General features: G+C 48.9%; 10 protein-coding genes and 1 non-coding gene across 11 annotated transcripts; 5 read left to right on the plus strand and 6 right to left on the minus strand.

Annotated features, from left to right (window-relative positions):
- Positions 1 to 64: 64 nt before the first annotated feature.
- F5Y00DRAFT_229216 (MFS general substrate transporter) lies at positions 65 to 2,772 on the minus strand. Its single transcript, XM_048006734.1, has 3 exons — positions 1,849 to 2,772; positions 982 to 1,683; positions 65 to 862 (listed from the first exon to the last, which is right to left on the minus strand). Exons 1-3 carry the CDS (start codon positions 2,222 to 2,224, stop codon positions 486 to 488), a joined length of 1,455 nt encoding a protein of 484 aa, XP_047867690.1. The 5' UTR covers positions 2,225 to 2,772; the 3' UTR covers positions 65 to 485.
- F5Y00DRAFT_t35 lies at positions 156 to 265 on the minus strand. Its single transcript has one exon. It is a non-coding gene; the product is annotated as a tRNA-Asn (tRNA).
- A 1,985-nt stretch (positions 2,773 to 4,757) lies between the features above and the next one.
- Positions 4,758 to 7,627, plus strand: F5Y00DRAFT_216964 (uncharacterized protein). The gene is made up of 2 exons (XM_048005586.1): positions 4,758 to 4,806; positions 4,873 to 7,627. Exon 2 carries the CDS (start codon positions 5,082 to 5,084, stop codon positions 7,164 to 7,166), a length of 2,085 nt encoding a protein of 694 aa, XP_047867691.1. The 5' UTR covers positions 4,758 to 4,806; positions 4,873 to 5,081; the 3' UTR covers positions 7,167 to 7,627.
- On the plus strand, positions 7,627 to 9,698 carry F5Y00DRAFT_216960 (uncharacterized protein). Its single transcript, XM_048005585.1, has one exon. It carries the CDS (start codon positions 8,088 to 8,090, stop codon positions 9,675 to 9,677), a length of 1,590 nt encoding a protein of 529 aa, XP_047867692.1. The 5' UTR covers positions 7,627 to 8,087; the 3' UTR covers positions 9,678 to 9,698.
- A 274-nt stretch (positions 9,699 to 9,972) lies between these two features.
- Positions 9,973 to 13,905, minus strand: F5Y00DRAFT_229219 (uncharacterized protein). Its single transcript, XM_048006735.1, has 5 exons — positions 12,974 to 13,905; positions 12,296 to 12,919; positions 11,670 to 12,248; positions 11,522 to 11,614; positions 9,973 to 11,469 (listed from the first exon to the last, which is right to left on the minus strand). The coding sequence occupies exons 1-5, from the start codon at positions 13,569 to 13,571 to the stop codon at positions 10,199 to 10,201; spliced, it is 3,165 nt and encodes a 1,054-aa protein (XP_047867693.1). The 5' UTR covers positions 13,572 to 13,905; the 3' UTR covers positions 9,973 to 10,198.
- Positions 13,906 to 14,114: 209 nt separating this feature from the next.
- F5Y00DRAFT_229221 (alcohol dehydrogenase GroES domain-containing protein) lies at positions 14,115 to 15,917 on the plus strand. Its single transcript, XM_048006736.1, has one exon. It carries the CDS (start codon positions 14,682 to 14,684, stop codon positions 15,825 to 15,827), a length of 1,146 nt encoding a protein of 381 aa, XP_047867694.1. The 5' UTR covers positions 14,115 to 14,681; the 3' UTR covers positions 15,828 to 15,917.
- Positions 15,918 to 16,049: 132 nt separating this feature from the next.
- On the plus strand, positions 16,050 to 17,208 carry F5Y00DRAFT_217008 (uncharacterized protein). Its single transcript, XM_048005587.1, has 2 exons — positions 16,050 to 16,469; positions 16,529 to 17,208. Exons 1-2 carry the CDS (start codon positions 16,151 to 16,153, stop codon positions 17,029 to 17,031), a joined length of 822 nt encoding a protein of 273 aa, XP_047867695.1. The 5' UTR covers positions 16,050 to 16,150; the 3' UTR covers positions 17,032 to 17,208.
- Positions 17,209 to 17,340: 132 nt separating this feature from the next.
- Positions 17,341 to 18,744, plus strand: F5Y00DRAFT_229223 (uncharacterized protein). Its single transcript, XM_048006737.1, has one exon. The coding sequence runs from the start codon at positions 17,470 to 17,472 to the stop codon at positions 18,538 to 18,540; it is 1,071 nt and encodes a 356-aa protein (XP_047867696.1). The 5' UTR covers positions 17,341 to 17,469; the 3' UTR covers positions 18,541 to 18,744.
- Positions 18,745 to 18,750: 6 nt separating this feature from the next.
- F5Y00DRAFT_274648 (Endonuclease/exonuclease/phosphatase) lies at positions 18,751 to 20,120 on the minus strand. Its single transcript, XM_048013397.1, has one exon. The coding sequence runs from the start codon at positions 19,993 to 19,995 to the stop codon at positions 18,979 to 18,981; it is 1,017 nt and encodes a 338-aa protein (XP_047867697.1). The 5' UTR covers positions 19,996 to 20,120; the 3' UTR covers positions 18,751 to 18,978.
- A 179-nt stretch (positions 20,121 to 20,299) lies between these two features.
- Positions 20,300 to 21,609, minus strand: F5Y00DRAFT_229226 (chromatin associated protein KTI12). Its single transcript, XM_048006738.1, has 2 exons — positions 21,497 to 21,609; positions 20,300 to 21,438 (listed from the first exon to the last, which is right to left on the minus strand). Exons 1-2 carry the CDS (start codon positions 21,500 to 21,502, stop codon positions 20,422 to 20,424), a joined length of 1,023 nt encoding a protein of 340 aa, XP_047867698.1. The 5' UTR covers positions 21,503 to 21,609; the 3' UTR covers positions 20,300 to 20,421.
- Positions 21,610 to 21,828: 219 nt separating this feature from the next.
- F5Y00DRAFT_229228 (uncharacterized protein) lies at positions 21,829 to 23,043 on the minus strand. Its single transcript, XM_048006739.1, has one exon. It carries the CDS (start codon positions 22,720 to 22,722, stop codon positions 21,928 to 21,930), a length of 795 nt encoding a protein of 264 aa, XP_047867699.1. The 5' UTR covers positions 22,723 to 23,043; the 3' UTR covers positions 21,829 to 21,927.
- Positions 23,044 to 24,191: the final 1,148 nt, after the last annotated feature.

The raw sequence follows: 24,191 nt of genomic DNA on the forward strand, positions 1-24,191 counted from the left end.
CTACTCATTACCTATGTGAACATGACCTTATATCCAACCAACTTCGCGAATATATACAGATGTATTAGAGGTCAAAATAACATGACATTAGAAATTATATATCTTCTATGTAGAGAGAGAGAGAGAGAAAGGAGGAAATAGCAAAAAGGAAATGACAGCCCGGATGGGATTTGAACCCATGCCTTTCCAACCTCGACCTCTCATCCAAGTTCATTTCTCGGAAGCGCGTAATGATGGAATGTGCTTACCACTGCACCACCGGGACTTTGACTTCATTGTTTGATACTTCTGATTGCTGTTGTCGGGAATTATATTGCTGCCTGCCTACTTCCTGATTCTACCTACCTAGGTACCTCGTCCCGCATGTCCCCTTTTCAGTGACGAGGAACGTACATCAGGTGCCTGGCTTTCTACAGCAACCAGTGGACCCGTACAATTTCACATACATCCAAAGGCAACATATATACCATAGCAACAACCAGTTCCTACCGCCCCTCGAGCTTCTTCTCCTTGACGAAGATAGACGAAACCAGTGCGCCCGTGGCCAAAACAGCAACCGGTATGAAAGCCCACTGCACGGCAACCGCGTAGCAGGCCCGCACGATCTCAGCGATGGCCGGATCCAGGGTCCGGATGTAGTCGAGGCTCTGGCGCACGCCCTCCTCGATCTCGCGCGCCTTGTCGCCGTCGCCGCCGAGCGACGCGGCTAGCTCCGTGCGTAGAACTTGCTGCAGGACCGCCGTGGAAATGGAAACTCCGAGCGTCGTGCCGAGGGACCGGAATAGGTACGAGCACGCGATGGCTACGGCCGTGTCGGCGGGATCCGCATTGGCGATTATGGCAATGAGCGAGCTTGTAATTGCTAGGTGGCTATGTTAGCATTCTGTCATGCTCCTTTTCTTACACCTCTCCCTCTACGAGAGGTGCAACTATTTATAAGGGAGAAATAGACGGGAGGCGGAGGGGAAAGACGAAACATACAAGAACCAGACCCAAGCGCCATGACACAGAGACCTGCGATAACACCCACTGTCGACTTCACCACCGCGCCTGAGAACGACGCAGATGGCGCTATGCCAAGTACTATTAAGGCATACCCGATAACCGTGATCCAGTAATACTTGCCCGTCCGGCGCATGAGAATCCCGCCGCCCAGCGACCCCGTGAGCCCAAAGAACGTGCTGGGTATGAACATGAGGCCGGAGGACGTTGCCGAGAGGCCCACGGCAGCCTGGAAGAACAGCGCGATGAAGAACGAGACGCCCATCTGCGAGGCTACACCAAACATATTGGCTCCGTACGCGGCCAACAGCGGCGGGTCGAGGATAACGTGGCCTGGCGCAAACGGCGCCGACGCAACTCTGACCTCGATGAAGAGGAACAGCGCGAAGAGGAGCGGTGTCAGCGCCAGGGGGATAATGGTAATCCGCTGGCTCCAGCCCTCGTTGCTGCCGTTGTCGAGGCCGAATAGTAGAGTGAACACGGCCGAGGCCAGCGTAAAGGCCCCTAGAAAGTCGATACGTAGAACCTTGTGTGTCCAGTGCGCGTGGTCCGTCTTGGGCACGTCGAGGACGAAGAATACAGCTAGCCACGCGACCAGCGACAGCGGGAACTGGCCCGCGAACGCCCACCGCCAGCCGATAGTGTCGGCGATCAGCCCGCCGATTGGTGCGCCGGATATCACTGCAGCGAGGAAAATCAATAAATACTTCTTCCAGAAAGGTGTTTAGGAAACTCAGCCATGTCTCGGGCGCAGTACAATCTATTCAGCTCGATGAGGGAATGTCGACACCCGAGACAGATCTAAAAGGGGGAAGTGGAAAAAAAGGAATTACCAGTGTTACATACTGCCCGCAGTGTACACGACATTAATATATCCCTGAAAGAGGCCCCGGTCCCTAAGGGACACAAGGTCCGTGACGAGGATAGTCACAACGGCGTTCATACCGCCACCCCCGATGCCGGCTACGGCGCGGGCCACGCACAGCTCGGTGATGTCCCGGGACAGCCCACAGCCGAGGCAAGCAAGCCCAAAGACGGCGTACCCAAACAGCAGACATTCCTTGCGGCCGAATATGTCGGACAACCGTCCATATAAGGGTTGGAACACCGTTAGCGTTAGGAAATACGATGTAGAGATCCAGCTCGTCGAGTTCAGGGCATTGAGGTCGCTACCCATCTTGCCGTATGTGGCGATAGTCAAAGTCTGGTCTACCGCTACCATGAAGATCTATTACTATAAGCATTTATGAACTCCTTCAATATGAATACCTACCTAAGGTATCTATATTTGCATAGAAGAAAGGACCTATAGCTGACAATAGGTCTGCCTAGGGGCTCTCACTTACACCAATAGCAAGCGCCGGCAGCAGCGCCTTCATGTTTACTTTCAACTTCGGGGCATCCCCGTTCGGCGCAGCGCCGTTGGGCCGGCCGGTTTCCACATCATTTTCCGGGAAGTCACCAGCGATGGAGTTGCTCGAGCTCGAAGACGTGCCGTTAGACTGACTCTGAGCCGAGACGCTAACGACGGAGACATCTTTCTTTAGCAGAGGTGTCGTCTCTGCGGCCCCTTCGCCATGGACAGGGGTGATGTTTTCGGAAGACATTGATCTAAAACCTGGATGGTTTTTTATTTATTTAACGAAGATCCAAGTATAGTAAGAAAAGAAAAGAAGATGGTGAATTGGCTTAATTAGCACTTCTTCGACCTCACATGCACTATTTCCCTAGACGGGAAGTAGGAGGTAGAGATTGCTAACAAAGGCGAGCTTCAAGTGGTTAGTATAAGTGATTGGTAGCGGTCTGCATATCTACTACCTATCAGGTCTACTACCTATCACGCAATTGGAGGATTCTGCAGAGGTGATTGCTAATCCATCGCTGTCTATCGGGCATGCGGACGCCGCTGTCCGGCCCTCATGAGATAACGTTCGCCCGCAATCGCTACTATAAACTAGGTACTGTCGAACAAACCGCTATACCACTAAAAGGTTATTTTGGTAATAGATTCTATTCTATTATGCTTTATATTTATATCGGACAGATAATAATATCTGACAGGTACTTGCCATAGTAGATGACCATAGTGGATGGCTTCGGGCGACTTGAAAGTTGAGGATTGAATTATATAACTAGTATATAGTATATGGTATAGGTATAGCATATAGTAATGGCTGGTGTCTTACATCTGCATCGTGGTAGTTGACCTAATTTTAGTCGAGAATTATAGATTCGCTGTTTGATTAACTAACATAGTTACCTAACGATAATAGTATAACGGTTTTAGATGCAGTGCTCTCTCAGACTGCATGATAACTGGTTACCAATAAGGAATCCGAGAGCTAGCCAATGCACCTTGCCGTGTCGCCTTCGTATGGGCTTAATTTCTGCAGATTGAAATCCAGGTCTATGGAATCTGTGCTGCGTCGTCTCGGATTTAATCTATCTCTTGGTAGGGGTCCTCATATTTCACTGCTTAAATCAGTGAATTCCCACATCATGTGCTTTACTTATGAGTTGGTTAGAAAATAAATAAAACCTAAATAGCATTATTAGTTCGTCATCAACTCAACTTGCAATTAAGATCAGACCTTGCTCATATGTATGGGATATGTCCATCACACCGGCTTGATGGTTCAGTGGACCCGGAAACTTGATCCCCAACTCCCGAAACAACTTTACACGGACCAACACCCATTTTTGTCTATGCGATAAGTCCCGATACATGTGTACCTACCTTACGAAGTACAAGGGAGCGGGAATGCAAAACACAACTACATACCAATCTCCGGTTCTCCCGAAGTTCCAAAGACGCTTGCACGTGAAGTTCTGATGAGGGTCCCTAAACCGGGAATGAATGTTACCTATTGATTTGTGTCCAAGCCCCTACTGGCTAATCTCTCCGTACGCGGGACGGCATTAACCATGCTCGAGTTGTCATAGCCCGGTTTAGCCCACCTCGGGCGAATTTCGACGCGTTTGAATGCCCATCACGTAGTAGTAGGTAGTTGCTTGAAGACACAGCCTCAGATTACTTCGAATCTATCGTACGGTCCCTCCTAGGGGATAGACTATCGTGGCTGGACCGATTCTCGCACATCACATCTTCGACATGCATATCTTGCTAGTCTCATTTTAGTCTAGGTAATGGTGAAATTTGCAAATTAGACATGTTCTCGAATCTCTAGGCATCAGCATCGGTACCTGTATGAGGTGGCAAGGATCTTCGAGCTTTCGCTTTCCTCTTCAAGCTTTTGCATGCTTTGTTCCAGTTCTATCCACAGCTTTCATCCGAGTGATTCGAACCCTAAACAGTGTCAATTGTGAACACCACTCGAGGTATCAATTAGTTGCGAAAAACGACATCAAAGAAAGACATGATATATATCCACTTAGTCCCGTTAATTAAAGTTGACTACCCTCCTCTCGGCCTCTTTGGGATCTTCCTTGTGGCTGAAACGTCCGTTCAAGGGTACATCTCCACGAGGGGTTAAAGTAACCATGTAGATTTGCTGTTCGGCCCTGTTCTGAAGGGAGGCGAGAGGATTCGCACATTTCAGTGTCAGCGATACGTAACAGATCGAGCAGGCCTCCCACAGAGAAGTCTGTAGGGCTAGCTCCGACTCGCCCCTGGCCCATCACTAAACTTGCTTCCTCCCTTGGCCAGTTTCCGCAGCAGTCCTGGCAGTCTTGCAGGAAAATCTATAAAGAACGTTGGGGTCTCCATCCAAGCAGGGATCCTCTGTCTTTTGACTCGTCGAGATTCTCTCTTGTGGATCCTTCGAGCGTGGTACCTGCATAAAAGTTGTCATTCCGCAAAGCCGGAGAGCAGTATGAAGCCAAGGGTACTGACAGAAGGTTACTATGTAGTGAACCCAGCCCCGATTTAACAGCATATCACTTCTTTCTTCTGCAACCCTGATTGTTCAACCCCCGTCTCTTCTTTCTCGACCTTATCAGACGAAACGAGTGGGCAACGCGAACGGCCATATCTCATCAAGTTGGTATGACAGCATATGCGGTTTCGTCCTCCTTGCATCTTCCTATCAAACCCCTAATTCAGCCGATAATACGTAATAATGGAACGCCCTACCCTTCAGGCCCCCAAGTCGGGTCGTTCACGTTTTTCAAAAGCGTTGCCTGCTCCTCCGCCTGAGTTAGAGAACGAGAGGCCACAGATAGTTCCTCAAGAGCCGTTACCTTCGGTTTTCTCGCCATTTCCGCCCAGGAAGGATAGTGTTACTGCCAGGAGCATTCGTAGTCCAAAGTCAAGCTTTAGCTCATCTCTTCCTGCGTTGCCTCCAGAGAATAATATGAATAATATCATGGGAGCCCCGAAGTTACAAACGCAGACGAAGTCGATCCCAAGGAAGCCGGTAGGACTACCAGCAAATCCGGGTCCGGGCCCGGGCCCGGCCTCGACCCTAACCCCAGTCCCAGCTGCGGATGTTCAGACAAAGAAGATGAGGCGGGTTTCCTCTATATCTAGTCTATTGTCGGCATATTCGAATACATCGTCCGATTCTGTTCAGAGGTCGTCGCAAGGCAGTACAATCACAAAGGACAGCGAGCCGTCCAATTCACCAGAGCGAGAAGGAATAAACGATGCCCAGCAGTCATTAACAAAGACTCTGACGGCTATTCCAAGCAACCCTTATGGAGATGAGGTGATACCTGATGCACTGCCGCCGCCACCGCCGCCACCATTGAAGGACCCGCTCCGTCAGAGTACGCCGTCTCATACCCGGCCTGTAGACCCATTCCCGGCATTCCCTGTGTCCGGGACCGGTGTGAATGATGGAGGTCCGTCAGCATCAGCGTCGCCATCTAACCTTGTAGGTGACTCCCCTCAGCGACGGGAAATCTGGCGGCGACGTGCATCATCAAAATCCGATCATGGCCTTCTCGTCCCAGAGCTCAAATTAGCTGGTTCCCACGGATCTACCGCATCCACTGCACAACCAGTCAGCCTAGACCCTCTCCCGCCCCCACCGTCCACACAAAATAACAACACCGCTTCTCCATTACCTCCTAGAGGTGCCTCGCTCCCCGGAAGAAACATTCGACCAGGTAAACCGATAGAACCGCAACAAGACGACAAGATGCGCAAACTTTCGGCCAAGCTCAAAGAGCTTACTGGTCGAGGCGAGGCTGCTAAAGGTCCCGCGAAAGTCAAAGATGAGCCAGTTGAAAAGGCTGAGCACCTTAAGAAACTGGAGCCTAAGGTGCAGTACGGGGATAAGACTAGCATGGATCCTACGCCCCCTGTAAAAAACCAGATTCTCGCCGAGGAATCTGTGATACCAAAGATTTCGGTCGAGACCGTAGTTTACTCGCCGATTCGTCCCGGACCATCGTCGGAGACCCCCCCAAAGGAGTCCGCAGCTGCAGAACAGTCAATTCCGCGCCGCGCTATCGCAGCTCCTACGCCTCCCAGCCAACCGGAAGTCCATAAGAAGGGGAGCTCGTCCGATCTGAGACAACCGAGTCTTGGACCTCCACGATATCCACGACCATCTCAAAGCAACCCTTCCCTACGCTCTCCCCCAGCTCTTCAAAATGCTCAGGAGCCAATGAGATACAAAGCTTCACCGCAATCAAGCCCGTCCGCTGCGATGCCTTTAATGTTGCCATCGGATTCAGTCGAACCCATGAAGAAGCTTGAGCTCTTTAACGTCGTAACGGCATTAAACGAACCCGCGCCGTCGCCAGACTCGAGTGGTCGCAAACCGATGCGTAAGATCTCTCGAGATGTTGATGCGAGCGCACTTAGTGATATTGGCGAGTCCGTGGAACATATGACTGCAGAGCAAATAGCCCAAGTCAACGAGGCCCTCTCTCGTTTCCCAAGGAACTACAGCCTAGCCGCTCTTTCGACCGATACCGTATGGCGAGCTGCTCCTATATCTTCGCGACATTACAACTGTTATGTCCGCCACAATAAATGGGTACCAGTTAAGAACTTGAACTACCCATTAGCTTGTCAGACATGTAGTGTCGAAGACGCTGGCTCGCGTAAGACCTGCTCATGGTGCAATCTGCGCATTTGCTTCGAGTGTCATGAACGACTCATGGGCATTTATAAGTCGGACCTTAAGTTACTGATGGACAATATGGAAGTTGACCAGCGCCGCGAGAAGGGGAAGCAAGCAGCGAGCACTTGATCTCTTGTTCGATATGACTACTCACCAACCAACCAAATACTCTTCTTCAAATACTGTTCTTCAAATAATTTTCTTCAGGCCTGGGGTCATATTATTATTCTTTCATCAATTCTCGGGTTATGTATAGTACGGAACCCGGCCCTGATGCTCGAGAAGCATCAATAAGCAACGAACGATTTTATTCGGCGTATGCAATGGTACATAGATGACGAAAAGGAAGGAATTGCATTAGGAAGTAGGCGTTTATGATACGATGATACCTCTCTTGTACTGGTATATAACAAGTACGACAAGAGCTTGGAAAGGGAAGGGGAAAGGGGAAGGCAAAGGGGAAAGGATATAATGGGATCCAGGCTAGAAGCCGCACGATGATACCAATTGCAATTAAGCCCACGTAGATGCAGATGAATACAAGTGAACCAGCTACATTTTCTTTTTGACTTTCTGAGTACCTACCTATTAGTGTCCCAATGATACATAGTAGTTTCCTTACTCAGCCTATAACTCCTTCCTATTTACATTTTTTAAGCTTTGGTGATATCTTCTGAAACGCTTGAGTAACATAGGAAGTGCGTACCTGCCTTAGGTAGTATGTATAAGGAAGGGGAGATAGGATGGATTACGGCATTTGACTTTATGTAATATTCAATCAACTGTGAAAGAACCAACGATCAGACTGACCAACGATGCGATAGACTTTTAACCTTTTCAGCCCTTCCAACCTGCCAACCTGCCAACTTAGTGGGGTTGACAGCAGGGGATTTAACTGTGGAGCCCGCTATATCATCCACTGTAATTCTCGGTAACTTTACCTTGTTAGTCGCGTGCACGGGTCAACAGCACAAAGACCCCTGATTCTTTACCAACACTCTAACTAAACAATTCCCATAAAAGAAACTTTGTCTTAAAAAGACCAACACTATGTCGTCGTCAACTAGCTTAAGCCGCACGCGCTCGCTTCAAAAACCTACTTCCGGGAGCAATGGATCAACACGGGGGAATATACCCTCGGCGCGTAACGAGGCTAGGAACACGTCGCCTAGCAGACTACCAGTGAAACCCACAATGACGACCCGATCGATGGTGTCGAATACCACAACCTCTTCTACTACCACTGCGCGACGAATAGCAAGCTCTACTATCACGGGGAGACCTCCCTCGGGGACTTATAGCAAGGCCCCATCCGCACGCTCAGACAATGCCGGTAATACTGCAGCCAAAGCTCCCAGGCCTCTAGGCAGAGCATCGTCTACGCGTCAAGTTTCATCCTCGTCAACGACAGCAGGATCGGTTCCTTCAACCCGCTCCGCAAGTACAACCGTCAACCGACCGAGATCATCCGGCGGTCCGCCTCCAACGGCTTCTAACCGATCTATCGGACACTCACGATCGAAATCTACAGTCACGAGCCTCACGGCCGCAACAACCCTCCGCCCTGCCGCTCAATCCCGAATATCCCAAACATCATCTACATCGTCGGGCCGCACGAGCCCCGCCGCAAGCGCAATCACGACAGCGAGCTCGAAAGCTCCGACACGGCAGACACGCTCCCAGACACACACGCGCACGCGCACGAAATCGCAATCCCAACCCTCCTCTACTTCTACTTCCACCTCTACCTCGCAGCAACCCACCAGCCGCCCAGCGTTCAACACACACCAACAGCACTACAGCCCAGCCAAGTCCCTCGCGCCGAAGCCCCTAACATCCACCTTCCTCGCACCCCCCTCGCCCTCCAAGCTCCCCGCCAACGTCGCCATCTCCGCCGAGACTAGCCGTCTACAGACGGAACTACTGCAGCTCTCGCTTCTCCATCGCGACGCCGCTGCCGTCGACTCCGAATGGCGCCATAGCGCGCGCCAGAAACTCGGGGCGCGGTTCGCGCGGTTAAACGCCGACCACGACGCCCTTATCAAGCTCGAGAGACACGGTGTCGAGGCCCGGAATATCGCGGCGCTCGTGCGGTGGGGCAAAAGTAATCGGTCGGGTCTCGGGCTAGAAGAGAAAGTCCAGATCCTAGACGAAGTCCTCAACGGCGTCTGGCAGCTCGGCGAGCTGGGCGGGCGCTACCAGCGCGTCGTAGCCAACTTCGAGGTCTGGGCCGAGCGCATGGCCTCTATCATCGCAGCCCAGCGCTCGGGAGACGTCGAAGGTCTAATCGCCGGCGACGAGGTGCAGTTTCTAGGCGACCTAGACCGGACGTGGGCGCGCGACTGCGAGAGCCTATTACGGAAACTCGAGGGGTGGCGGGCCGCTTTACAGGATCTCGGCGACGTCGACGTCGACGACGACGACTCTATAGCCGACTCCGGGCTAGCGCGGATGGTGCGCGGCAGCCGTGCGCTCGTCGACGATATGTTAGCTGAGCTGGCGGTTATGGGGCAGATCGAGCGGGATGCGGCGAGGGCGGAGAACGAATGGATCACGCGGATGAACAAGGCGATCGAAGACGAAGACGACGATACCCCCGCCGCGCGAGCGTATGTGCCGCTCTGGAAGTTGGCGGCGTGAGGATGTCTGCTTGTTTGCTAAGAGTTGTTGTTACGATTAGATTCAGACTGTACAATATTGAGTTATACGACGGTTACGAGTAATGACAATAATAAGGTTAAATGATAGGGCGTGGTAGGTAGAGGTTGCTTCGCTTATGCGCTTCGTGTTTCTAAAAAACCTAACTACTGAATAGAGGCCCGTTAGCGGCCGGTCTATGTAGATATGCAAGGTGATGAGATATGCAGTAGCATGAACACATGATGTATTCAAAAACTTTAGTAGGCCAATTCACATATGGTTAAAGGATGAGTAGTTGCATATAAGAGACCAAGCGTGATACTATTGGTCTAATACTAAAAATTGTAACCCTACTACGACCCCGACTTATCTCAGACGGTAGTATTTCTGCCCAAAGGAAGCCGTAAGGTTAGGTATACAGACATCTGGATAGATGTAACGGCATAGAGATAAAACACCAGCCAATAATCCTATACTCTCGACTTAAACCCCTTACAGCTACCCACACACACAAATACCACTCAATGATAATTCAACTCCGGGTTCGCCCTGAAGTTGCACCGGCACCTGCATTCCGGAACCGGACACTCGACATGTCTCGCGAACCACTGGCGTGCGTGGTCGAGGTGCAGGACATGTTCGCACTTGAGGCAGAAAGTCGGGAAGCGGGCAGCGACACGGACCTGGGGGTCAGGCGAGGCCTCTGGTTTATCGGAACGCGGGACGCCCACGATCTCAAGACACACGACGCAGCGCGGGAGATGGCGCCCACAGTTCGGGCAACTGACTCCCGCGTTGATATTGGCCGCCGTCAGCGGGTTCGTTGATCCCTGACCGGCAACCATTGACTGCGGGTTTGCCCCCGTCTTAGAGAGTTCGTATTCAGCGTCACAATACACACAGCGTAGCGCGATCTGTCGGGACGGCGGCATGATGGTAGGAACGCCACTTCGCTTGCTCTTCTTGGTGCTTTCCACCTCGAACTTAGTCCGCTGCATAAAAGCCTTGTGCCGCTGAAGATAGGCTCTGTACGCATTCCGCCACACACGACATCGATAATCGTTTATATAACGCGGTGAACAGATTGACAAGACCAGAGTAGCTGTCTGCACGTCGTTGAATTTCTCAACGTACTTTGCAAATATGTCGACAAGCTTGTCAGTTATGCCAGTAAGTACAATGCCTTCGATGTCACCTGTATCGATCGCCTTCTTAAGTTCCTTGTCGAGCCATTGCGTGAGTTTTTCGTCGTCGAAATACCGAAGTGCCACGAATGTACGCTCTCGGAGAGGTAGGGATTCTTGGTTTGCGATAATCTCCCAGTTATTTGTTGCAATAAGAGATGATATCGCGCGAAGGTAGGGATCGGTTTTAGAAGCAACCGCGTCGTCGAAATCCAGCTGCTCTGTGCCGGGGCTCCTATCCCCTTGGCCTTTGAGTTGTAGGGCTAAGGAGACGAACAAAAGCTCAGGGTGCTCTGTACTGGCACCCTTGAGTATTCCCACCGCCTTGTCGTAATCACCTTCGAAGAGGGCATGAGCAGTTGCCATCGTATACCATGATGAATTTCGCTCAGAAGGCAGCATCTTCGCATAGTCACTAAAATATGTATCGGGTGACCTGCCCCATCCGCAAATCCACGTAGCAACTTGGCGATGTAGCGGCTTCTTTGATTCAATGCCAGTGTATGCTGGCCGTTTCGACCTCCTATTTATTTCTTGCAGACATCGGTCCCATGCCGCTGCATCTGGGGCCCTAGTACCGTCTAGAAGTCTGACTGAAAAGTTAGACCCTAAGTAGCCATTAATTAGTGTTTTCGAAAGAAAGCTAACTTTACAACCAACCTAAGTCGCGCGTCCATATGTTAGCAACACCCATATAGCTCAGGTCGATGCCGTGTGATATCATGCCCATGTCAGAGGCAGCATCATCAGCCCCTACCAACTTATTAGTTCTAGAAATGAATAAGGCGGTAAAGCGCAAAGTACATACCGGCAATCCAATCCCATAGTTCCCTCAACCAAGGATCATCGGCAGCTATGTCCCTATTCGCGACATAGTCGAATAAGTATTTATCTTTGGAACGAAGGAGCATCACGTGGTCGAGAACGAGTTGTGCTTCTTTAGGGAATCCCCTTGAATCTAGTGTTGATGCAAGTAGCCTCTCATGTAGCTGTCTATTTGATGGTAAGACATTTCCCTTCAAAGATAAATCCGATAGGGACCGGTCCAAATCCTTCGTTACTGATTGCTGTCGCTCCTTGTCATTAAGTTGCTTTGCGGTTTCGAGGGTTTCCCTAGAGTATTGCCTCAAACCACGCAACTTGTCTGCTGTCGTTGAAGCACTGGTGAATAGCTCTGGTAGTGGCTCAGTGCTTGCCTCCAGGTCGCATATAGGGTCAGCCGTGGGTGGAGGAGATAATAAGGTTTTCTGTATTATAACATTAGTGGATTCCTTACGGTTTCCAAATAGAAGTTGATCCTTGAAAGCCTGGTCTATATTGAGTGGTCCCATCATCTCGGGATACTGTGTTGCTTCGAATTGCATCAGAGTGTGATAGCCGCCGCCCCCTTAGGTGAAATTAGCAATGATCATCTATCGGCCAATATAGTGTTACCTTCTAGCCCACGGTGGGGTGATTTCCAGGGTATGATCTTATATAAATGTTCTGATGAATATGATGGTTTTTCAAGAATGTCAAATGTTCCATTGGCGCGTAGAACTACTGCTCGTGGTGTTAGAGCAGGAGAGTCGAGCGTCACCCAGTCAAACGATACAATCCTGTCATCTTTTCGTTCCTTTGAATAGCTCATGTCGAGCTCGTATGATTTCCTGACTTCCAGGATCTCGGGGCTGTCCTTAGGATGCATCTCGAAAGGAATAAATTCCTTCTTAGTGTCTAGGACCTTGAGCTGACCAGTTCTAGAGAGCACTGCTATCAGACCGGAACGATCCCTACAGAAACGTAACGACCTGATCAATGAACCCCTATCTTGGAAATTGGCTTCTTTGACATCGATTGCTTTATCGACGTTGAGTGCTGCTCCCCATGGCAAATCATCTGTATCGACAGCATCGAGGTAAAAGCGGGAAGAAGACGTTCTTGAGGTGGCCCGACGATCCCAAATCACCAGCCCTGGTTTATCTAGAGAAGACGAAGCAAAATAATTCTGGTCAGCATAATCGATTGCTAAGTTGTTATTGCATTTTGTTTGATAATTGATCACCGCTCCTTGTGGATCTTGGGACCAATTAGTAAATTTTATAAAAGGATATCATCGGGGACAAGGTCTACCTCGGAGATCGTAAATGCGAATACCCTGATTTTTAATCCCGGCAACGAGAACCTGGGGGCTATCCTCGAAAAACTTGGTGCTTGATATTGAGATACTAGCCTCAAGCCCGATCACTGGATTCATCGAACCTTCGAGTGATGCCCACGTAGCACTGTGTTCCAGCGTCGTAAGTCGACTTACGTCGAATATCTTAAGGCACTGATCATTTCGAACGCGTTCTAACCCAACAGCAAGTAAGGACCCTGTATTAAAAGCCACTGCCTGACAAGTACGAGTAATCCTTATAGGGAGCTCGAGATGAGAGCTGGCATCACCGTGAAGATTTATAATATCCACAGTGCCACTTGCGGTTCCGATAGCGACGAGCCCAGGATGAGCAGGTGACCAATCGTAGGTGGTCAGCGGAGGGATCTCATCGTACTTTGATGACTTTTCGAAGTCAAAGCTCCCAGGCTGCGCAAGACCTGTGGGTTCATATAGCTGCACGACTCGATGTTGCAAGTTAACGTGGAGAAAGGTGTCGTAGGCCGGGTTGGGAGACCATTTGATCAGTCCTGGCTCTGGTCTATCCATCTTTGAAGTTGCGTATTGAGACATTTCCCCAGAGATGCGTAGGAGGTATTCTCAGATATAAATTTATCATTGCCTAGGCTGGTTTCTTACAAAAGATCAAGAGGGGGTGTTGACTATGTGAATTGAACGAAACTGACAAGAGCCATCTTGTCGTAGACTCTGCATGTCTCGTACTAAGAAATAGAAGAAATAGAGCAAGTTCTGCGCACTTGTTTTATGTCGAAGGATTCTCGAAAGAAAGTTTACTTTAATTGACTCTAGGCTGGATCGGCTCGATACATGTGTAAGGTGCTTGCCACTAATAGCACAGCACCTTAACTTTGTTGTATTAGATTGATTCAACTTGGAGCTTCCGTGCCAACATTGAAGCTACCATTGGAAGTTAGCCTCCTATCGATAAAACTTAAGCTCAGACCCCGCCAGCGCTGCAGGTGATCCATTGACCAATCAAAAACCGCCATACGTGTAGCTGACAAAGCTTAGTTGCAACTATGAATTTTTTATAGAGTTGTACCTAACACGGAAGAGAAATAAAGCTACCTACATGTATATATCAAGTAAAATCGAGGTAATTGGCAATGACATTATGTTTATTTAGGAATTAGGATTAGTTCAACTATACAATGCTCATCTATTAAAGATAATTTTACCTTAACAGGAAATGATCACCCAGTCCCACAGAACCCTTGTTAGTCCTTAGGTATCATAGTCCGAGTTTCCTTCGGTTTCCGACGAGCTTACCCGTCAGCCAACTACCTAGTATAAGAGTTTCTAGTTATATAGCTAGGTTATATACTACGTTAAGGTAGTAAAGTATTAATATAGCCATCTATTTCCTAAAACCGAGAGCGAAACGATGCAGTGGGGTTGGAGTTAAGAAACTTCATCTCTAACTCCGCCGTCTCTACTTGAGATGGTTTGGTACTTAGAGCAACATGATAGGACCTTATTAGGGCCGTGCAGTTTTGATGATAAATTAAGTAATTCAGGACATCGATCACAAGGCAAGGGCTCATGATCGGGTTAGATATATAAAGAGCTTACCGTATCTTCCAACCTACGCGGAATAGATGGAAGTATCCAACTAGGAATCCTTCATCTTCTAATTTTCTAAACCGCTCATTCACAACGAGGATGGCGAATCCAACTAAGCACTCTCTCCCGGAGACCTACACTGGTCTACGATTCCATTCACCCTCTTCGCCACCCACTCTTGCAGCACTGTCGACGCCGATTCCCACGGCTGGAACCGCAATTGTTAAGCCACTATACTCTATCATCGTACAGTATGCTAACGAGATATTTACCAATGGAAATCCGAGAGGTTATAAATACCCCTTACCACTTGTACCTGGTGGTTCTTGTATTGCCCGCGTTGCTGCTGTTCCATCCGACGCCACGAGCCTAAAACCCGGTCAGCTAGTATTTGTAGAGTTGACAGTCCGGGGCCGGGACGACCCCAATATCAAGGTCCTTAGATCATTCCATGAGGGCTTCAGCGAGGGGACTAGGAAGCTGATGGCGTCAGAAGAGTGGCGTAATGGGTGCTGGGCCACGCTATCGACTGCGCCTTTGGAAAGCGTGCATGCTCTGGATGAAGATATCTTAGTTGGGCAACTGCGATATAAACTTGAAGAACTCGGGTTTCTTAGCCAGCTGGTAGTTCCGTACGGTGGCCTGGCAGATATTGGACTAAAGCCAGGCGAGACAGTCTTGGTCGCCCCAGCGACGGGTTCATTTAGTAGTGCCGCCGTACATGTGGCCCTTTCTATGGGCGCTAGAGTCATCGCTATGGGGAGAAATGAGGCAGCTCTCGCGGAACTGAAGAAGCTCGCCGATCCTGGAAGAATAGAAACCGTCAAGATTAGCGGCGATGTCCAACAAGACGTCGACGCACTGGCTAAATTTGGGCCGCTGGATGTGTATTTCGACATATCTCCACGGCCGGCCAGCAAGAGCTCTCATATTAGAGCGGGTATATTGTCTTTGAGACCAGGAGGCCGGATGAGTCTCATGGGAGGAATCCCAGGTGACATCGACATCCCTTATTGGCACATATCATACAAAGGTATCACAATTAAGGGAACCTTTATGAATACATCTCAGCAGGCGAAGGACTTGATCAAAACTGTCGAAAGAGGTGTGCTGAAGATTGGCTCGAGAGTGGGCATGGAGGTGGCCGGAAAATTTGGACTTGAAGATTGGGAGGAGGCACTTCGCATTGCTGCGGCAAAGGGGGGACCGGGAAAGAGTGTGTATTTCATTCCTAATGGGGAATGATACATACTCTAGAAAATTGAAGAGAATACATCTTAATATGATTTATACAATTTCCATTATTAAGATGAGAATATGAAAATAAGTTCGAACATTTAGTTCAAGTTTAGATGCAGCTAAAGAAGGCGGGGACAGGACCCTGTACCTTATGCATGTACCTGAGTATTTTTAGGTACGTATCTTATCTTAAATCTACCTTATGTAGTTAACCGATAAACTTCGAAAGTTTATTTTCCGTCGTTTCAATTCCTCAATAGCGGCACTCTCTTGACCTGATTCCCAAAAAACTTAGCGACTACCGTTAAAAATAATACGTTGCACACACGATGAGCTCCAAGAGGAAATTTTCTGAGTTCAGGGCCGACTCGCAAGATGGCCCTCACGAGCGCATTCCAGGAAGCCATGCGCCGAAGTTCAATAATAAAAAGCCGAAAAAGAACAAGATAAAGCCAGATAACATAAATTGGCTTAAGAAACGAGTGCGAACGATTGAAAGACGCTTCAAGATAGGCCAGAATATGCCTGCAAACGTCAAGAATGATTTAGAGAGGGAGCTTGCCCATCACCAACAGAAAATCGCCGAGGCTGTGGATGAAAAAAAGAGGAAGACGATGATTGCAAAATACCACATGGTTCGCTTCTTTGGTAGGACTACTTTTCTATACAATAGGAATTGGTAAACAGTATTCTAACAATACAAATAGAGAGAAAGAAAGCGGACCGGCTCGCGAAACGAATCAAAACTCAACTAACGACGGCCGAAGATCCCAAAGAGATTGAGAAGTTAAAAGCAGACCTTCATAAAGCAGAAGTCGACAGTATCTACACCCGATTTTTCCCTTACAGGGAGCGTTACATTAGCCTGTACCCAGTCGGGGAGAAGGCGGAGGATGCAAGTACGGCAGCACAGGCTCTACATAGCGAACGGCCACCGTTATGGGAGGTTATAGAAAAGGCAGCAGAGATAGGGACCCAAGCATTAATCGAAATCAGGGAACGCAAACTAGAGACAGATGCGAAAGGCAAAACACACAATGAATCTTTGAAGGACTCTGCCCCAGCAAAAGCCAATCGTTCTAGGACAAAGAGCTCAGATGCGTCTAATCCTATGGGTGCCCAAATAGGCAAGAATAGGGCCGAGAGACGTAAAATATCTAAAGCTCTGAATTTGAGCGACAATGAAAGCGAAGGTGGATTCTTTGAATGAGGATAGGAGTAGTAGTAAGACGGATTATGATACCCAAGTACGAGGTGGCGGATCAATATACTGCTATAATAGACATAGTACTATAGACTTATCGCATCCATATCGTAAGTTTACCTAATATGAAATCTATGACCATGTTATTGTTCATATAAATAAATACTAGCATTGAAATCTAGGTTGTAGGACTTTAATAATAGAAATTGTTTCAGCACAAGTTGAGGTTATGTGGGGCAATCCGTCGCTTTCAAGCTTTAAAAGGATCCGATAAGATAAGGTTAAGCTTATGTAAATCTGATGGACCGTTTACATGTGCCTATGAGGTACGTTTTCTAAACCTACCCACTTTCATCATAACTATGCCCTCTTCATCATACCGAGTCTAGTATTTCGGAGCTTCCCTATATACTAAAGGGGATAACTACGCGCTATGTCTACAAGATGACCACAGAGGCAGCGTCGCCGAAAAGGCGACACATACTATCCTCAATAAACCCAGATCGCCGTTCAGCTTCACCCAAGATAGAAAATGGCAATACACCTCCGGCTGAGGCCCCACCTCCGGAGCCGCAGCCGAATCTAGAGCAGGAAGAATTCGAAGCTACGGAATTGAGGGACAGGAAGAAGACAAGCAGATTCCGCTTTAAATCGAAGCGCTCGCGGCTCCATCGGCACTCCTCCCGAGACCGCGACCGCGACCGCGATGATGACTACGAACGTGAAGACGAAGCCGAACCACACCGTCATCGCCACAGACACAGACATCGTCACCACCATCACCACCATAAACACAAGCGGCGACGCTCACGCTCACCCACGCCTCCCAACCCCTTCGAGCCACCCCCTCTCGGTTCCGAAGCCGCGTTCCGAGAATCTCTCTTTGACGCAATGGCAGACGACGAAGGCGCAGCGTACTGGGAAGGCGTATACGGACAACCGATCCACATCTACCCCCAGGCGCGGTCCGGGCCAGACGGGGAATTAGAACGGATGGACGACGACGAGTACGCGGCGTACGTGCGGCAGAAGATGTGGGAGAAGACGCACCAGGGTCTGCTAGAGGAACGGGCGCGCCGCGAGGAGCGCCGGAAACAGCGAGACCGGGAAGAGGATGAGGCTAGGAGGCTTACGCGCGAGATGGAGCGGAGCTTGCGTAGGGGCGAGGAGAGGCGTAGGAGAAAGGGCTGGAAAGAGCGCTGGGAGGAGTATGCGCAGGCGTGGAAGGAGTGGGATGGGACGCCGGAGCATATGGCGTGGCCGGTGCGGAGTGGACGGCGCGAGGACGTGGGTGCGGATGCTGTAAGGGACTTTTTCGTCATGGGTATCGACCCTGAGGACGTTGGCGAAACGGAGTTCTTGGCAAAACTGAAAGAGGAACGCGTCCGGTGGCATCCGGATAAGATACAGCAGCGACTCGGCGGACAGGTCGATAGTGCCGTCATGCGCGATGTTACGGCGGTGTTCCAGATCGTGGATAAGTTGTGGTCGGATACCCGGTCTAAGCTGCAATGAGTGAGAGGTTCACGACGAAATAGGAACCTAGACACGAATGAGATAGGTCTATTAGTTTATTATAGGCTGAAAGCCTAGATAGATTACGTTCAATGCAGAAGTAGCACATAGGGCACTTAGATACCCAATATATCTTGAGCCTCTACTCAGGAGATATAGTCTAACTATGATTAATTCTTACAAGAAACGCGGTTATAAATTCTTTCTTATGCAAGATTAACCACTTATTTGATGAGATCCTAAGACTAAGCGTATAACCCATAGCCCCTATATTTCATGTAAGAGCATACATAGAGCCAGAGTGAAATATGAAGTAGAAAGATTCTTCCAAGATCCCTCAATCCCCTATAACTACCAACAAAAAGATATCTCAATTTTAACAGAGCAATCATTCAATTCCTATACTTACTTTAGGTACATACTTACTTATTTCAATCCTCAATCAACAACCTCAAACTCCGCCACAACACCCAAATGGTCCGTAATCCACGGCTTCTCAAACCCCAACTCCTCAATCTCCCTCCTCTCCCTCTCCCTCTCACCACTCACCTGCACATCCGCCCCAAACCTCTCGAAACCACACACCTTCAACCCCCCCGTGAAATACACCTTGTCCATGCGCGAGCACCCGAACCGCTCCCGCATGCTCGTCGCCGCCTGCTGTCCCCACGTGTACCCCGCCTCGCTGTCCTCCCGCCCCCCCACCTCGAGATACGCGTCCCGCAGCCCGTTGTCCGCGTGCAGCCCCCGGTCAAACGGCTGTACGGCATTGAAGTCCCCCGCCGCGAGCGCGCCGTGCACACCCGGCGCGCGCATGTGCGTCGCCAGGACTCGGACTTGCGCCGGGCGCAGCGGCGGCTCTAGCGCTAGCGACTCGAGGTGCGAGTTGCATAGCCGGAGGGTCTTGGGCGTGCTGTTGTTTAGCAGCGATATATCTACGACTAGGGCGTCGCGGTCCATACGCGTCTTCTCGTAGTGCACGCGGAAGCAGGACGTGATAGCCAGTCGTCGGTCGACTAGTGTGGTGGTGCCGTAGTGGGCTTGCCAGTTGCTGCCGTCGACATCCGTCACGTTGAATTTCTCCCTTACCCATTCCTTTTCGCCGATCGTATCGAGGTCCTCTTCGATGCACTCCTGCAAGAAGATGACCGCGGCGGTTGAGGATGGTAATTTGCTCGTTAGATCGTCGAGATGGTCTAGCGCGGCGTTCATCCTCGCTTTCGCGAACGGCAGCATGAAATCGATGTTCCAGCTGTACAGCCTCAGCCGATTAATTCCATTTCCACCGCCCCCTTGCTGCACCGGCTTGGGCTCCGCTGATGTCCATGCTTGTTTAGAGCGGTCATATGTGAAAAAGGGCTGTGCATACGGCTGATCGGGTTTCCACGGAACAGCGCTCAAGGGTTTCCTCGTAGCCTCATTTTCTTGGATTGCTTTCTTGATTAGTTCATCCATAACCCGAGCCCGCTAACGATATATATCCTTTGCACTTCTAAATATCTTCATTAAGCACTAGATGAAGCAATGTTTTCGTGTCTGACATACAAGTATAGCCACCAAATAGTGAGATTGAGCTTACAATGCGGTATATGCAAGGATTATGCTGCATTATATCACAATAGACGAATTATTTAAGTATCGATTATGACATAGTTAGTCTTTAACCCTTCAAGCTCATGAATAACCCACGAGGTAGGTTGACTACGCTTTACAGGTTGGAATATAAACACACAGGCTTTTCAACCTCGATAATCATTATCACGAATTTGTTAGTGTAAATATATAACTAGGTTCTTTTGATGTTGCATTTAATACTGTAAATAACGCCAGGGGTATCAATATATGTGTATACAGGAGAAACAAGCATCAACAAGAGATATATCAACCATCTTTTTCAAAAGCATCGTTGAGATATCTCACAAAGGTCTCTCGTATCCTCTCCGGTCCTAAATTTCCAACTCCCTCGAGGCCAATACCACCTCTATGCAAGCCCATGTACGCCCTTCGTAACCGCTGCAACTGAGGCAGGCCTACTTTCTTCCCAGCTGGTAGTTCCACAACTAACTCCTCGCCTTCGTTGCCGCTACTCCGGGAGATCTTTATCTCGTCCCCGCCATCATCGCTTTGCTGGTCCAGTATTCTCTTGACGATTTCTTGCGTCTCCCGGTCGAGAACGTATAAGTAATCTCCGCCCGTCTCCCTGGTCCGCTGCACGGTTGCCTGGTTAGGCCGTACCAGTTTCCGCGCTTCACCCGCAATGGCATCCCACAAGCTATCAAAAACCTGTTTCGTCTGCTCCTCGCCGTCTTCCCAGATAAGCGTGAATAACGGGCTGTCCCACCTCGTCATAGGATTCGGTTCCTCATAACGGAACACGAGATTCTCCCAGTTTTCCGGCTCGTAAGGACCCTCTTCCTCTTCTTGCTCTTCGTTGCCCTTCTCCTCTTTATCCTTCGCGCCGTCAGCGTCTTCGTGCCGCCGCCGCAATCTTTCCTCGTTGACCTCCTTAGCCTTCTCCCTCGTACAGCCAATTTGTAGGACGCAGCTGGGTGTGCGCACAGCCTTGGCCTCGCAGAATAGTTGATATCGCCAGCCCTTGATGTAGTTGAGTCCGTCGAGAATGACGATATCTCGATCGCTTAGCACGCGCTTCGTGGCACCGTAGATGGCGGCGCGAGCATCCTTCTCGGACGCATTGGCGGATCGTGTATGCGCCGGCGTCGCTGATAGATCGTACACGGAGCGCGAAATGGATAGTGTCTGATCCGAGATCAAGTGCAGTCGATATTTAGCCGTGGCGGGTGCAGATGAGTCCCCTATGCGCTCGGAGAGGTAGCTGTGCAGCTGTTTCGCGCGCGTGGTTTTACCGGACGTAGGGAGACCGGTGACTATGATTAACTAGTCGCATTTTATTAATATTATTCTGTCCGCTTAGTTTCGTTTCCCAAGTCCTTACCGGCATATTTTCCAGTCAGCTAAAGACAAAACTCCTTGAGAGGTAATTTAATTTAAAGATAAAGCTTGACTTAGGGATTTGTAAAATTTCTGACGTTGTGAAGTACCCCGCGGCTGCCCGCCTTATTGCTTTTAGTTGCCCCTCTTCGACGTACTACATAGGTCCACTACGGTAGCGGTAGCGTGACGGCTCAGGGCCTTGGCAAGCCCCGAGACGGTGGAAACCCTTGCAATTAGGGGACCAGAATCTCACTAAAGCTTATTTAAAGTTTGAATGGTACGAAAGTACAGCACATTTGTATACCCAATGTTCTTCCTCGTCATTATCATTATGTTGATATATTTGAATAGAATACTATGGAATGATATATATGTCTACGTCTATATTGTATTTTTATATATACATTCAAAAAGATGCCAACGCCCGTATTTTTACTGTGATACCATTTCGTAGTCGGTTTTCGTCTGCTGAGCTGCAATTTTTGTGATCTTATTCAAAGTCATTCCAATGCTCTCCACAATGGCGACAACAACCATCTCCATGATGACAGACATTCCAAGCTGAATGTTGACGTCGCCCGTCACTTGGTTAAAGGCCGGATTGTGCCCATACAGGGATTCTGCCGAATAGGCTAGTCGAACGAGAATAAAGGGGAGAGAAACGCCTACGGCCAAAACTAATCGCTTCTCTCCCGGTTCCATATGTGATATTTGCATTGCGACGAGAGCAGTCGAAAAGGCCAGCAAGGCGTACGCGGCGATCATCAGGCCCGTACCAGCCTGCGAGAGACTCGAGACGGTGTATTTCCCTGTGTCGGCAAGGCTCTGTCCGGATTGGCTGCCACCGACTGAGCCTAGGATCAAGCCTACAAGAACAAGAAGCTGGATGAGGCGGACTCGTTTCTCGGTCACGAAACATGTTGTCGACTTTCGGATACTTCCAGCAGCTCGTCCAATTAGGGCCAGTTGGACCATAATTAGAGGCGATAGGCCAATATTTTGTAAAGTTGCTGCTCCGACGAGAAGGCTAAGGTTGGTAGGATCCGGTATAGTGGCCAGCTGCATTGCTGCTCCGATGATGCGAGCTAACGAGAAGATAATCAAATAGAGCCATCCCGAGTTACGACCAAAACCGTGGCGTATGGATAGCCATATTGCGATGAAGAGTGCTGGTACGTAAATAACAATTTCAGCGATAGAGATGTTATCCCGCTCAGTTAGGGCCATCTTGAATAGTGAGGAAGTTTATGTATAGGTACGGATAAGTATAGGAAAAGTATAGGAAAAGTATAGGAATAAGTTGTAGATGAGGCACGAGGATTATTGTGAGTTGAGATGCTGATTTTTTAGCAAAACTTACCTATCTATTGTTTACTTATATATCTTCGTCCAGCGGACTCAGCTGAAGACCCAGTTCGTGAGGACTCGCATTGAATATACCCCATCTCGGTTTGGTTTTGACGAAAGCGAGAACGAAATAGATCCTTGATCTCAGGTACAATTTCCATTGGGTCGTACGGATTACAAATAAAACTAAGCGACTAAGCCTCATCAAGCCTTGCCAAGCTTGTGCTAGCGTATGCTCACCGCTAACGATAACGAATACCTGAAGCGTTAATTATATCTATGAGGTAGCAATAGGAATAAGTATATCCCAACGCCCCATAGTGTTGGTGTAGTTGTAAGGCGCAGAAAGGCGTAAAAAGCTGAAAAGCTGGCGCACCTCTACTAACAACATAGGTACCTAGGTATTATCCTGGTAGGTGCGCCACCTTTTTTGACGTCCTTCTGAGGCGTTAAAAAAGAAGGACAAGTCATATGTACCTTAGTAATTAGACAACCCTACATACCTAATCCACATACGTACTGCTCTCGCATCTTGATTTCTCTCAGAAAGCCTTGCCTTAAAAAAGACCTGCTCCAAGAATCATAGCCTTAATATATTTACTTGATCACTTACTAATGTATTATTATATGCCTAAGGTTTATTTATTTACCTTAAGATGTTGTGTTGAATGCGAGCAAAATTTTCCTATTTAGGACACATGCCTTGCTACCTTGTAGATAATTTTCTTGCCTTATAGAAAGCAGTGAATATGAAAGGAGTAAGTCTGCATAGTTATGCATATGTTTAAGGCTTCTTTATTACTTAGGTCTCGAGGGTGCTGAGAGTGTTGTCCAGCCGTGTAATAGCAGTAAGTACAGGCTATTGTAGGGGTGCCCTCCAGTTTAATAGGGGTAAGGTTGCTAATATATAATAAAAATAAAAATAGTATAGAAACATGGTTCGGTGTAAACCTTAGGCTTTTGTGTTGCCCGGGGTGTAACCTCTAGTTTATTATATACTAGAATTGATCCCATTTTGAGGTTACACAACATTTCCTATCAAGAATCCCTCGCTAGCAACCAATCATACGCCTCAAATATAATATATAAAAGTGGGATTGTATAACCTCATTCTCACAAGGCTACTGACCATCACAAGGCTGCTAACCAAATGAACTTCAGTCTCTGCGCTGAGATAGGTACCTCAAGGCTACTGTTGGATTCGCTCTTCTGAGAGTACGGACTCTCTTGTTTTTTGGCGCTATAGGCTTCCTAAACTGTATATACTTCGTAATAAATTGAGTGGGATTTCCCTACGGCGCGATTTCAATTATTAGTTAGGTTGGATTGAGCTCTATACGACCCTATGG

Source organism: Daldinia vernicosa (assembly GCF_022497035.1).
Source record: "Daldinia vernicosa strain CBS 139.73 unplaced genomic scaffold F5Y00scaffold_9, whole genome shotgun sequence".
Lineage (NCBI taxonomy): Eukaryota > Fungi > Ascomycota > Sordariomycetes > Xylariales > Hypoxylaceae > Daldinia > Daldinia vernicosa.

Excerpts from the sequence above, each read along its gene's own strand:
- F5Y00DRAFT_229228 (XM_048006739.1), bottom strand. The coding sequence starts at position 22,722 with ATGGCCCTAACTGAGCGGGATAACATCTCTATCGCTGAAATTGTTATT.
- F5Y00DRAFT_274648 (XM_048013397.1), bottom strand. The coding sequence starts at position 19,995 with ATGGATGAACTAATCAAGAAAGCAATCCAAGAAAATGAGGCTACGAGG.
- F5Y00DRAFT_229221 (XM_048006736.1), top strand. The coding sequence starts at position 14,682 with ATGGCGAATCCAACTAAGCACTCTCTCCCGGAGACCTACACTGGTCTA.
- F5Y00DRAFT_229219 (XM_048006735.1), bottom strand. The coding sequence starts at position 13,571 with ATGTCTCAATACGCAACTTCAAAGATGGATAGACCAGAGCCAGGACTG. Across the intron at positions 11,615-11,669 it reads ACTATGGGATTGGATTGCCG|GGGCTGATGATGCTGCCTCT; the intron begins GTATGTACTTTG and ends ATAAGTTGGTAG. Across the intron at positions 11,470-11,521 it reads CATATGGACGCGCGACTTAG|GGTCTAACTTTTCAGTCAGA; the intron begins GTTGGTTGTAAA and ends ATGGCTACTTAG.
- F5Y00DRAFT_216960 (XM_048005585.1), top strand. The coding sequence starts at position 8,088 with ATGTCGTCGTCAACTAGCTTAAGCCGCACGCGCTCGCTTCAAAAACCT.
- F5Y00DRAFT_216964 (XM_048005586.1), top strand. The coding sequence starts at position 5,082 with ATGGAACGCCCTACCCTTCAGGCCCCCAAGTCGGGTCGTTCACGTTTT.
- F5Y00DRAFT_217008 (XM_048005587.1), top strand. The coding sequence starts at position 16,151 with ATGAGCTCCAAGAGGAAATTTTCTGAGTTCAGGGCCGACTCGCAAGAT. Across the intron at positions 16,470-16,528 it reads CCACATGGTTCGCTTCTTTG|AGAGAAAGAAAGCGGACCGG; the intron begins GTAGGACTACTT and ends CAATACAAATAG.
- F5Y00DRAFT_229216 (XM_048006734.1), bottom strand. The coding sequence starts at position 2,224 with ATGGTAGCGGTAGACCAGACTTTGACTATCGCCACATACGGCAAGATG. Across the intron at positions 1,684-1,848 it reads TGTCGTGTACACTGCGGGCA|TGATATCCGGCGCACCAATC; the intron begins GTATGTAACACT and ends TCCTCGCTGCAG. Across the intron at positions 863-981 it reads GGCGCTTGGGTCTGGTTCTT|CAATTACAAGCTCGCTCATT; the intron begins GTATGTTTCGTC and ends ATAGCCACCTAG.
- F5Y00DRAFT_229223 (XM_048006737.1), top strand. The coding sequence starts at position 17,470 with ATGACCACAGAGGCAGCGTCGCCGAAAAGGCGACACATACTATCCTCA.